This window comes from Mesoplodon mirus (assembly GCF_964341445.2).
Source record: "Mesoplodon mirus genome assembly, chromosome: 5".
Lineage (NCBI taxonomy): Eukaryota > Metazoa > Chordata > Mammalia > Artiodactyla > Ziphiidae > Mesoplodon > Mesoplodon mirus.
In genome coordinates, this window is record NC_138980.1 from 154,043,923 (window position 1) to 154,058,199 (window position 14,277).

General features: G+C 36.4%; 1 protein-coding gene across 2 annotated transcripts in view; it reads right to left on the reverse strand.

Moving 5' to 3' along the window:
- NIPBL (NIPBL cohesin loading factor) overlaps window positions 1-14,277 on the reverse strand; it is a 198,224-nt gene that overhangs the window by 25,313 nt on the left and 158,634 nt on the right. For both annotated transcript variants that reach the window (XM_082621433.1, XM_082621434.1), the window contains exons 33-34: window positions 4,386-4,494; window positions 2,748-2,884 (exon numbers count right to left, since the gene is read on the reverse strand). In XM_082621433.1, the coding sequence (XP_082477559.1) occupies window positions 2,748-2,884; window positions 4,386-4,494 (246 nt within the window). The remainder of the gene's footprint in view (window positions 1-2,747; window positions 2,885-4,385; window positions 4,495-14,277) is intronic.

A 14,277-nucleotide genomic window follows, 5' to 3' on the forward strand; every position in this document is an offset into this window, starting at 1 on the left:
TCTAAGTAACACAGATATCCTATTGTTCTCTACCATCTCCCACTCCCACCTCCTTTAAGCAACAGGGGATGAGTTAAAGTGGGTGTAGGGATAAATCAGTTTTTGTCAAGTAAGATAAATTCATTTGAGAATCACTGCAGAAATTTTATTTAAAAATATGTAGTAAAAAATTTTTGAAACATAACTGGCTTGAAAAATCAAGTAAATGAAGTAGCTTAAATTCTGGAAGGAAAATTTAAATGAAGACGTAAATCATGAAGGAAAAGAGGTGTAGAATATAAGAAATATTTGAAATGAATATACATAAGATAGTTCAGTATCTTAAACATTTAAAGAGTTTTCAAAAAAAGGTCCACAATTCAAAGGTAAAATGGGCAAATGATAACAACAGTCAAATCACAGAAAATCAAGTCCAACTGGTTAATATCATAAAAAAGATGCTCAACCTTCTTAGAAATCAGGGAAGGGAAACTGAAGCAACAATGAACTATATTCTTTTACACCTGTTAGACTGGCAAAGAGTACAAAAATGACACAGATTGTCATTTACTGGTTTCCAAAGAGGCTATGAAACATGTCCACCAGCAATCTGGAAAGATCTATTCAAAACCAAAACCAAAACCAAAACTAAAAAAAATTCCTTCAATCTGGGAAGTTAATTCTTCAGAATCTATCCCAAAAGAAAAAAAGCACCAGTATTTAGAAGTATATGAATAGGAATGATTATTAAGGAATTGTTTGTAGTGGCTATCAATAGGAAACAATGTAAATAAATACCTGCCAAGATGGGAAATGGTTAAATAAATCACAGGACGTCCATAAGATGAATAATATGTAGCCATTCAAAAGGATGAATTAAACATATATCAGTTGTTTTGAGATTAGTAAAAATGCCTAACAGATATGTATATAACATGACCTGATTTTTTTAAAAATCTGGTCAACCATTTGTATATGTGTCTATGTGTGCCTACAATTATAGAAACATGGATAAAGTGGCAAGGATATTCCAGATTGCTTATCTTGAGAAGAGGAGGAATAAAGATGGGGATAGGATATAAAAAACAAAAACAATTTTAAAATGTGTCTATTATATTTATGAGATGGCCTTATTTATATAAAACTTTACATTGGTGTATATATAAAATATGTATATATGCATAACAAATTATACAAAACGTTTTCAAAGTAACCTTGCTTTAAAAAAATATTGACTGAAATGAGGACAATTTACGAAGGTTCCATTATAGTTCAGATTCTAGAGGCAAGCCATGGTGTTGAATTCTAGTTTTGGGACTTGTTAGCTGTGTGACACTGGGCAAGTTAGTTATATTCTCTAAGCTTTTGTTTCCTTATCTGTAAAACTGAGATAATAATGGTACCGACTTCACAATGTAAATGAGATAATGTATGTAAAATTCTTCAGTGTTTGGCACTGCGCTCAATAAATATTATCTATTATTATTAGCCACAGATTACATATTAATCAATTTATTTCTGGATCTAACACCAAGATCTAAGCCCTGAAGATAGAATTAAATGTTGTCTTAAATGTTGTTTTCAGAAGTACTATATATTGTTTTTTTTAAATAAATAAATTTATTTTATTTTATTTTATTTTTGACTGCATTGGGTCTTTGTTGCTGCACACGAGCTTTCTTTAGCTGTGGCTAGCAGGGGCTACTCTTCATTGCGATGTGTGGGCTTCTCATTGTAGTGGCTTCTCTTGTTGCGAAGCACAGGCTCTAGGCATGCAGGGTCAGTAGTTGTGGCTCACGGGCTCTAGAGCGCAGGTTCAGTAGTTGTGGCACACGGGCTTAGTTGCTCCGCGGCATGTGGGATCTTCCCGGACCAGGGCTCGAACCCATGTGCCCTGCACTGGCAGGTGGATTCTTAACCACTGCGCCACCAGGAAAGCCCTATATATTGTTTTATATATTGCTTTTAATGTATTTATCTTCTGGTACTTTCCTCAGTCTTTAAAATTTTTCAGGACATCCTGAAGACTTTCACCTAGAATTTGTTAATTTAGATTGCCAAAAAAACCTGACCGTGGCAACAAAACAAATTTAGTAAACAGTTCAAATTAGCTCCTTAGGAACACTGGGAACATAGTAAGTAAAAAACGATTTACATTTATAGGTTTTTAGAGTATTTTAAAATTTAGTGTTATAATAAGCCACTTAACTCACCACACTGTCATGTTAAGTTGCTAGATTATCTTACTCAAGTAATATTTAATCTTCACATTTGATTTTAGGAAAACATAGTATGTGTAATATTAACTTAAAATAACAGCCTAGCATCTCTGATGATCCTAGGTCTTCCATATTCAATATACTGATATGTTATAAAAATAAATAAAATATATCAAAAATGACAAATGAAAAGCAAAATCAGAATCCAAAAGACAGTAAATTTCTCAGTGACAGGAACTCTGTCTCATTCACCTTTTAAGTCCTAACAATAATTACAACGGTTATTAAGCATTACTGAGGATTTAGCTTGAGGAGTTCACAAAGAAATGGGACTTGAACTTTATTTATAATACATCAGAAAAATGATGTTTGTAGATAACTTGCCACAAATATTAGAACATACATTTGAGTACATAACCCAGTTGATCTGTCAGTGAAAATGACTGTCATCTGTCAGTGAAAATGTGGATGACACAATGTGAATTTTAAATTTAAAATATTTACTACATGGTTTATATAAGAGAAAAATAGGACAGCTCTAATACTTACACTACATTTAGTGGTAAGATATGGCTGCATAGTCATGGCATGTTTAACCATGAGCTGGGGTCTTATTTTGCTGAATAAGAACAAAGTGGTTATGCAAGCTACCAATCGTCCAGAATTCACACCTTTATTGTCAGAGTCTGGAAAAACAAACAGAGAAATAAGACACTAAAATATGACAAGGCAATGGAAATTATACAGAATATTATTTAAATTACTCAATACTATCCCCTGAACAGATTCAGTACATGCCTGAATACAACAGATTAGCATTTCTTATGATGCTAGACTTCCTGCATTTCATTTTTTCTTTGTTATATAAAATTACATATATTAAGGATAAAGGACAAGGAGGCTGCACTAGGGAAGGCAAGTTTTACACTGAGGGGAGTAGGACTGAAGTTAAAAAGTAGAATGAAAAGTTGGGAAGTTTAGAGATGGAATTTTCAGAATAAACATGGTGTTGATTATATCTAAAACTGGATGGAAATGAGTATGGGAAAGAAAATTAGCAAAGGAGGACAAAGACAATTTAGCTGAGGTGATACTGTGTTTAAGGGTACTGGGGAAAAAAAGAGATGCTGTGGGAGAATAATGTTAGAAGACAGGAATGATAAGAAGGTGGGCCAGTGCTATATTAGAAAAGTAAACAAAATGCTGTTCAGGTGAGAGGAAAATGTTGCTAGTTAGGAGATAAAATGTTTCTTGGTTCTCAGGAGTTTTTAGAGGAGATTAGAAACTTTTTAACATTAAGTGACAACAGTATCACCCTTAAAATCTAGGATAGGGAAAAGTAGGGGAAACAACAAAATATACAAAGAAAAAGAGGTAAACATGGAAAATGAAAAAAAATTAAAGAAAAAAAACTGCAATAAAAATATAAAGAATATCAACAATTTTACCATAAATGATACCTCTGTATAGAGGCAACTGGCCCCCAATTCTCAAAACTGACTGAGGCTGACTATTGTTCCTCATTAACGTACATTAGGGTATGGGAAATAATGTTAGTCTTGTGTGCTTTTAAGCAATAGATATCCATTATGACTTTTATAAGTTTTATATAATTATTTATATTTTCATTAACTTCAATTTTGTGACAGTGTGATAAATAATATAAAATATTAAATATTTAAGGAATTTCACAATTAAAAAAATATTAACAGCTTTCTAGGTCAAGATTAAGCACATTTTATATAATAATTATAAATGATATTAGGTATATACTAAAAATCTTTTAAAAACATTTTTATAATAATTAAAACAATTTCATTTTGATAAAAATTTTATATAATTTAAAAGATATTGAACAGTTTTTGGATGAGTGCATTTAGCTAAATACATATTAGCCCCTGGACTTACTTTAATTCCTGTTCATTATGACATCTAAAATTATGTGCTATTGAAAGATATGTGGAAGAGATAAGTCCTATGCTTTTATTGTACTGCTCTAGATAATATTACTCAACCATAACAATATAACCTAGGATTCAACACCAAACAAAAAACAGATTTCATTTAAAAGTGAAGTAGTTAATTATTAGGCTAAGCAGAGCTAGAGGCAAAAATGAGAAATGTGCCCAAAGTATTTTAAAATATCTTATAAAATCAACTTAACGACCAATATATAAAATGTCTTACCAGCTAGAGATTCCTCATATTTAAGAATGTGCTCAACTAGGTTATCAACAAGTTGAGTACAAGCTTTCTTCACAGGTTTATATGAGGAATCCTCTTCGGACTTCAACAACTATATATGTATATATATAAAAAAAAAAATCCCAGTATAATTATTCATTAGACAATAATAATATAAACGCATTAAATGTGTCCATAAGTAATAAGCTTTTCAATTGGTTATTAACAATTTAATACTGAAAATGCAAATTAATAAACAAAAATATGTAACAAATATTTAAAAATATCTTATAAACCAGTAATTTATAGATACTTTCAAACAATTTTAGTATGAAGTTATTTAAATTGCTATGTGTAGGACTTAAGGTAGAATATGAGAGAAATAAGAACGGTGACTTTCCCTTAAGAGTACCACTCAATGTTAGTTGGAATGATTTTAAAGAATGAGAATTCCATTCCTTATTATTTCAAGTTCTTTGATGTCTCAAAAAAGTATATTATGGGTTAATTACATTTTAAAAATAATTGTAACTACATCTGAATTGCACCTTATAATTCACAATTATAAAACACAAGGCTGGATTTCTTCCCTGTGTTATCTCTTACCAAGTTATTAATAAACAATGTTAGAAAAGTGTTACGAATAATGATATGAGGAAAAGAGATCAGTCTAACTATAGCCAAAAAATAAAACCAATCCAATCTTTCATAATAATCAGAGGTCAATGGTAAAGTCATCTAAGGTATATCTGTTTTGTTAATAAAGAATAGCTAATACAATTCTGGGGCTATTAAAGAAACTGAAATGTTTAATTTCTGTCAAGAGTTCCAGTGCTGTCCAATGTAACTTTCTACAATGATGGATATGTTCTATATCTGTGCTGCCCATTATTGCTGCTACAAGCCACATGCAGCTACAAAACACCTGAAATGTGGATAGTATAACTGAGGAATTAAAAGTAAATAAAAATTCAAGTTAATTTAAATGAAAAAACACGTGTGGCTAGTACAGGACAGCACAAGTTTAAACTTTCACTACAATATGCGTGGATGATTAAAACTGATAGCAATCAGAATAACATATCACACACATTTCCCCTGCTCCCTCCAATTTAAAGAAATAAATCAAAGCAAGGAAACTTCAATTTACCCAGTTACAACTCTGAACAGCAAATTCTCCTTGTTCTGCTCTATAACTCAACCTTAAGCAGCTATTAAAATTATATGCTAGTCTGGTCTTTTTCAGGCAGGAGTAGAAAACAATCTCCTCGCCCGTTTTTTCTTTCTGCTCTCCAAGACATCAAGTATACATAAAAGTATTAACCATAAATTTTAGTTCATGGCATTGCCAATACTGGTTATGTACCCTTTTACTTATAAATATAATGATGCACTATGAACCTAACTCAAGGATATTTCCAATAACTTATATTTCCCAATGTGCTCCTTCCTTTATCCTATCTTCCTGTTTAACTTTCAAGGTACCACTTATCAGGAATTTTACCATTTCTTTGCTTTAAAAAAATTGTCTAAGCTAAATACTGTTTATAGTTCTGCTGGATTTTCAACTTTCTGAAAGGTATCATACTGGATGTAGTCTTCTGGGATGTGCCTTTTTCACTCAACATGTCACTAACTGTAATCCAGGTTGTTGCATGAAACTACTTTTTTCATTTTCACTGCTATACGACAGGCCGTTGTATGTCTATACTGCAGTTCATTTATCCATTCTTCTGAAGATAGGTAAATTAAAATTTTAGTGGCATAATGAACATTCTTGTCTCCTGGTGCACATATGCAAGATTCTCTTGGGTATATACCTTGGCGTGGAACTACTGGGTCATAGGATATATGAATGTCCAACCTTATGAAATAATGCTAAATTTAAAAACTTTTGTTGTAATATTTTCTCAGCACCAGTGTTTAAGAGATGCTATTTAATCCACCTTTTCTCTGTCATTTGTTATCATCGAACTTCAACTTCTGCCAATCAAATGGGTGTAAAATGTGGTCTTGATTTGTATTTCCTATATTACTTATGAGGCTGAATACCTTATAGGCCATGTGTGCTATCTCCTCTATGAACTGCCTATTCATGACTTTCTCCTGTTTTCCTGCCAGGACTCCTGCCTTATACTGGTTTGCAGGACAGGAGTTCTTTACATATTTTTAACAATGATCCTTTGTTAGTTATATGTGTATCAAATATCTTTCCCAGTTTGTGACTTGTGTTTTCTTGATTCATAAATGTTCCTCATTTTAAGGCAGTGAAATTTATCAATCTTTCCAGGTTAATGGCTTTTGTGACTTAAGAAATTCTTCCCTAAGAAAGGTCAAAAATATATTCACACATATACTTTCTTCTGTAAGTTTTAAAGATTTCCTTTCATCTATATGGAATTGACTGCTGAGTTGAAGAATTAAAAAAAAAAAAATCCTTATGGATAGCCACTTGGCCCAGTCTCATTTATTGAAAAATCCATGCTACCTTAATTACTGTATCTCTAAAAATAAGTCCTGATATTTGTTAAGGCACATCAGTGTCCCTGCATTTTCAGAAATGACAATTATTTTCAGCTCTTTACTTTTCCATATACATTTTTTAATCACTTTGACATGTTTGATGAATACTTTTTGTTCTTGATTTTGATGAGATCTTTTAATATCTTTCCATTTTGCATGATTTTCATTTTAGGTTTTATAGTTTATTCTCTGTCAGATTTTATTCCTAGTTTACTAGAAGTTGTCATTCAAGGGTATTAAATTTTATCAACGATTTCTCCTGTATCCTGACATGATTATTTTTTGTTTAACGTTAAATCATACACACGTGTGATGTTAAACCAGCCCCATGATATGCATGCATAGATATATGTATATGTGTGCATATGTATATGTAAACATATACACATCTCTATCCATCTTTTTGATGCATTTCAAAGTAAGCTGCAGACATCAGTGTATTTCCTCGTTTTTCTTTTTTTTTTTTTTTTCGGTACGCGGGCCTCTCACTGTTGTGGCCTCTCCCGTTGCGAAGCACAGGCTCAGCGCCCATGGCTCACAGGCCTAGCCGCTCCGTGGCATGTGGGATCTTCCCGGACCGGGGCACGAACCCGTGTCCCCTGCATCGGCAAGAGGACTCTCAACCACTGCGCCAGCAGGGAAGCCCTCTTTCTTCCTTTTGAGATAAAATTTACATGAAATATATACAAATCTTCAGTGTATACTCGCCCGGTTTTGTTAAGTGTATTCACCTATATGTCAAACTCCCTATCAAGATAAAGGACAGTCTTTCTCCATCTTTAACTTATATCAGAATCATCTGGAGACTTTGTTTAGGTGGGCCCCTACTTCAGAGTTACGGATTAATTAAGTCTGGGGTAAAGCCTTAGAACTTCACTTCTAACAAGTCACAGGTAATCTTGATAACTTTTAGAACCACTGATATAGATTATTACCATCGCCCCTGAAAGTCCCCTCATGTTCCTTTCCAGTCAATCCCTGGCCCCCTGCAACCACTCTTCTGATTTTTTTCCAATATAGATTAGTTTAGCCTCTCCTAGAGCTTCATATAAGTGGAATCATAATATGCATTCTTCTGTGTAAGGCTTCTTTCATTCTGCATGTTTTTATTATTTACCTATGCTGCTGTATGCATCAATAGTTTGTTCCTTTATGATATGGTATACTATCAAGTTGTATGGATACATCAGGTTTTTTTTAACCCATTCACTGGCTGATGGAGACAGAGACAGTATTTGACTGTAAACTCAGGCAGGAGAAAATCAAGCTGCACCTTCAACACTTTGCTTAGAAATCGCCTCAGCTAAACATTCGGTTTCATCACTTGAAGGTCTACCTTTCACAAAACACTGGAACAGAAACACAATTTAGCCAAGTTCTTTGTCACGTTATAACAGAAAGTCACTTTTCTCTGTTGACTGATAGCATGTTCCTCATTTGCATCTGAGACCTCATCAGAATGGCTTTTAACCATCCATATTTCTACCAACATTCTGTACATGATTATATATATGCTTTAAAGAGAAGGAAGCTTTCCCTATAGCTCTTCTCTTTCTGAGCCCTCATCAGAATTGCCTTTTAATGTCTTCACAGCAATATCAGTTTTTCTCTAGTATTCACCTCAAAAATCTTCTGGTGTCTACCAACTACCCAATGCCAAAGTCACGTCCACATTTTTAGGTATTTATTTCAGCAGCACCTCACTTGTTGATACCAATTTCTTAGTATGGGCTGCTTTAACAAATACCATAGACTATGTGGATTAAACAATAGAATTTATTTCTCATAGTTCTGAAGGTTGGGAAGTGCAAGATCAACGTATGGTTGGTTTCTGGTGAAGATCCTCTTCCTAGCCTGCAGAGATGGCTATCTTCTTGTTGTATCCTCACACAGCAGAGAGCAGACAGGTAATTTCTCTCATGTCTCTTCTTAGAAGGACACTAATCTGATTCATGAGGGCCCCACCCTCGTGACCTAATTATCCTCAAAAGGCCCCATCTCCTAATACCATCACACCGGGGATTAAGCTTCAACATTATGTATTTTGGAGACACGAACATTCAATCCACAGCATTCTTTGAAGAATCCTCTTGAGGAAGGAGTTCCATGCACTACTGAAAATTTATACTGTTAATCCTTTCTCCAACCTTCCCTAAAGGAACCTACAGTCTTTTACCAGGTTAACTGTGCATTGGGGGAAAAAAATTATTAGACCTTTAGGGATTACCAGACACTGGCTCTGAACTGACACGAATTCTAGGAGACCCAAAACATCACTGTGGCCCACCAATCAGAGTAGGAGCTTATGGAGGTCAGATGATCAATGAAGGTATAGCTTAGGTCTGTTTCACAGTGAGTCCAGTGGGTCCCCAAACCCATCCTCTGGTTATTTCACCAGTTTCAGAATGCAAAATTAGAATAGATTTATTCACAGGCTGACAGAATCCCCACATTGGTTCTTTGATCAATGGAGTGAGGGCTATTGTGGTGGGAAAGGCCAACTGGAAGCCACTAGGACTGCTTCTACCTAGGAAAATAGTAAATCAAAAACAATACTGTATCGCTGGAGGGACTGCTGAGATTAGTGCTACCACCAAAGACTTGAAGGATGCAGGGGTTGTGATTCCGACCACATCCTTATTCAACTTGCCTATTTGGCCTGAGAAGACAAATGGATCCTGGAGAATGACAGTGAATCAGCATAAGCTTAACCAGGTCGGGACTCCATTGCAGCTGCTGTACCAGATGATGTATCAGTGCTTGAGCAAATTAACACGTCCTCTGGGATCTGGTGTGCAGCTACTGATCTGGAAGATGCCTTTTTCTCACCCCTGTCAAAGGCCCACCAGAAGCAGTTTGCTTTTAGCCGGCAAGGCTGGCAATACACTGCACTGCCCTGTCTCAGGGGTACATTAACTCTCCAGCCATACATTATAATTTAGTTTGCATGTTCTTGATTATCTTTCCCTTCAATAAGATATCACACTGGCCCATTACATTGATGACATTATGTTGATTGTACGTAGTAAGCAAAAAGTAGCAACTACACTAGACTTATTGGTAAGATGTGCGTGTCAAAGTGTGGGAAATAAATCCAACAAAAATTTAGAGGTCTTTTACTTCAAAGAAATTCCTGGGGGCTTAGTGGTGTGGGGTATATTGAGATATTCACTGTAAAGTAAAGAATAAGATGTTGCATCTGGTCCCACCTATAACCAAAAAGGAGACTCAATACCTAGTGGGTTTCTTTGAATTTTGGAGGCAACAAATTCCTCATTTGGGTATATTATTCTGGCCCATTCACTGACTGACCTAAGAAGCTGCCAGTGTTGAGTGGGGCCCAGAACAAAAGAAAAGGCTCTGGAATAGGTCCAGGCTGCTGTGCAAGTTGCTTTGCCACTTGGGCCATACGATCTAGCAGATCCAGTGGTACTTGAAGTGTTAACGGAAGACAGGGATGCTGTTTGGAGTCTTTGGCAAGCCCCCGTATGTGAACTGCAGTATAGGCCCTTAGGATTTTGGAGCAAAGCCTTGCCATCCTCCATAGAAATAGCTCTTGGCATGCTACTGGGCCTCAGTAGATACTGAATGCCTAGCCACGGGCCACCAAATTATCATGCATTCCGAGCTGTCATGAACTGGGTGTTTTCTGACTCACCAAGCCATAAAGTTGGGTGTGAAAAGCAGTACTCTATTATCAAATGTAAGTGGTATATACATGATTAGGTCAGAGCAGGCTGAAGGGCACTTGAAAAAATGGCCTAAATGCCTGGGGTTCCCACTTCTGCTATACTACCTTCTCTCTCCCAGCTTGCACCTATGGCCTCAGCTGACCATGGGGAAGACCCTAGGGTCAGTTGACAGAGGAAGAGAAGACTTGGGCCTGGTTTATAGATTGGTCTGCACAATATGCAGGTACCACCCAAAAGTGGATAGTTGTAGCAATACAACTCCTTTCTGGGACATCCCTGAAGGACAGTGGTGAAGAGAAATTTTCCCACTGGGCAGAACCTGAAGCTGTGCATCTGGTTGTTCACTTTGCTTGGAAGGAGAAATGACCAGATGTGTGATTATATACTGATTCATAGGTTTTGGCCAATGGTTTGGCTGGATGGTCAGGGACCTGGAAGGAACATGATTGAAAAGTTGGTGATAAGGAAATCTGGGGAAGAGGCATGTGGAGACATCTCTGAATGGGCAAAATCCATGAAAATATTTATATCCCACATGAATGTTCACCGAAGGGTGACCTCAGCAGAAGAGGATTTTAAAAATCAAGTGGATAGGATGACCTGTTCTGCAGATACCTTCTCTGAGGATATCAGCCTCTTTCCCCAGCCACTCCTGTCATCACCCAATGGGCTCATGAACAAACTATCCATGGTGGCAGAGATGGAGGCCATGTATAGGCTCAGCAACATGGACTTCTACTCACCAGGGCCACACTGGCTATGGCTACCACTGAGTGCCCAACCTGCCAGCAGTAGAGACCAACACTGAGTCCCTCATATGGAATGATTCCCTGTGGTAATCAGCCAGCTACCTGGTGGCAGGTTGATTACACTGGACTGCCTCCATCATGGAAGGGGCAGCATTTTGTTCTTACTGGAATAGACACTCTGGATACAGATTTGCCTTTCCTGCATGCAATGCTTCTACCAAAACTATCTCCTGTGGACTTACAGAATACCTTATCTACCATAATGGTACTCCAAACAGCATTGCTTTTGATTAAGAAACTCACTTCACAGCAAAAGAAGTGCAGCAACAAGCCCACGCTCATGTTCCTGACTATTCTGAAACAGCTGACTTGATAGAATGTGGAATGTCCCTTTAAAGAGTCAGTTACAGCACCAGATAGGTGGCACTATCCTGAAATGGCTCAGGCAAGATTCTCCAGCAGGCTCTTATGCTCTGAATCAGCATCAATACATGGTGCTGTTTAGTCCATAGCCAGGATTAGTCCAGGAATCAAGAGGTGGAAATTTGAGGGGCATCACTCACTATTACCCCTAGTGACCCATTAGCAAAATTTTTGCTTCTGTTCCAGCTACTTTATGCTCTGCTGGCTTAGAGAGAGGTTCTAGAGAGGGAACGCTTCTACCAGGAGACACAACCATAATCCCACTGAACTGAAAGTTAGTACTGTCACCCAACTACTGTGTGCTCCTCATGCTTCTGAATCAACAACAAAGAAGGGAGTTAGGGTCTGGATGGAGTGATTGATCCTGACTAACAAGAAGAAATTGGAGTACTACTCTATAATGGAGGTATGGAAGAGTATGTCTGGAATACAAGAGATCCCTTAGGCCATCTCTTAGTATTATACCAGCTGTGATCACGTTACCAGTTATAGAAATAAGGACTTTAATTGCCATGAGTATTTCCTACTTATTTTGTCATGAATACATTTGTGTGTGTGTACATGTGTGTGTATTGTGTGTACAGAGGTGGGAGAGAGGGAAAGGGAGAGAGAGATCGAGAAGGAAAGTGAGAAAATATCTTTCTCCCCCCCCCATTCCTTTATCACATAACATAAAGTGTACTGACTTCATATCATAGTATTTAAATGTTGTTAATCTGACATCACAGTACTTAAATTATGGGATATCAAGAAGAGTAAACATCACTCAAGGACTTCTTCTGGGGAATGGGTTAGTGCATTTTTGGTTACATGCATGATAGTTGTATCATGTTAGGTAGAATCATGACCTTGTTATTGTCTTTATTTGGAGATTTAGTATGGTTTAAGGAGATGTATATGGGTACCAAGTTAACAAAGGGTAGAACTGTGACGGTTAATTCTAAGTGTTAACTTGACTGGGCCAAGGGATGCCCAGTTATCTGGTTACACATTATTACTGGACGTGTTGGTGAGTAAAGGTGATTCTAAATGAGATTAGCATTTGAATTCGTGAACTCAGCAAAGGAGACTGCCCTCTCCAATGTGGGTGGGGCTGAATAGAACAGAAGGTAGAGGAAGGGAGAATCCAACCATTCTCTGAGTACTTGAGCTGCGACACTGGTCTCCTCTCACATTTGGACTGGGATTTATGCTATCAGCTTCCGTGGTTCAGGCCTTAGGACACAGACTAAACTACATACTAGGGGCTTTTCTGGGTCTCCAGTTTACAGACAGCAGACTGTGGGATTTAAGAACCTCCATAATGACATAAGCCAATTCCTTATAATAAATCTTTTCTCTGTCTCCCTTTCTCAGTATCTTGTTGGTTCTGTTTCTCTGGAGAAACATGACTAATACATGTCCCTTCTGAGTCAATCCCTGGCCCCCTGCAATCACTCCTCTGATTTTTTCCAATACAGATTAGTTTTGTCACTCCTCGAACTTCACATAAATGGAATCAGAGTATGTACTCCTCTGTGTAAGGCTTCCTTCATTCTGCAGTGTCTTCATTAACCGTCTATGTTGCTGTATGTATCAGCAGTCTGTTCCTTTAAGATGTGGAGCACTATCAAATTGTATGGATATATCGGTTTCTCTATTCATTCACTGATTGATGGCAATAAGAGTATTTGATTGTAAACTTCAAGAAGTAGATCTTGTTCTGGACTACAAAGGCCAGGAACAGATGAAATATAGTTTATTCAAGTTTTTTCATTGCCTGCATTTTCTTGTAAACTAAAAAAAAGGCTGTAGTCTTAGATCATAAGCGATGACAATGAGTGGCTCTGTAAAATTAATTTTGTGTACCCACCATAGGCTATGATAGTGGTTTAAATTAATTGAACCACTTTTTAGAAATAAAAAAATGTAAGGACTTTCATGATAGAACTTTTTCTTTCACATACTACTGAAAAAAATCACAAAAAAGCTATGAATTCATTAAGTTATAAGGGAATTGAATTTCCATACATTTACAAAATGTGTATATGTAGTTTAGTGGACAGAGTTTGATGCCTGTGTAAATATGAAACTATTTCATGTAGTACTTCAAGTTTCCCTAGGAAATCATATTCCATGAATTGGGAATCACTGATTTATACAAAGCCGACCCAACATAAAAATAATAATGAGAAATATCTGAAATTGGACAGAATGGAATGTGTGTACATGAATCCATGTGGAAACAGTAAGAGTGCTAATTATTTTTGCTTCAAGAATTTCCAACAATTCCAGTAGTCTCTTCTTTGTATCCTTCCCAGCTTCTCTTAAAATTTATGCACAGTGCTGTTACTATAACTGCTAAGACTGGTTATATCTCCATCAGATGTATTTATATAAATATTTTTTAGTTTTCTTTATTTCATTAAACTAAACTCTGCTGGTCCAATGACTGTATCAGAAAGTCACAATGTCATTTTGGTAAACTAAATTGTTGGCAGAAACTAAAGTAGGAAAGCAATGAATAGG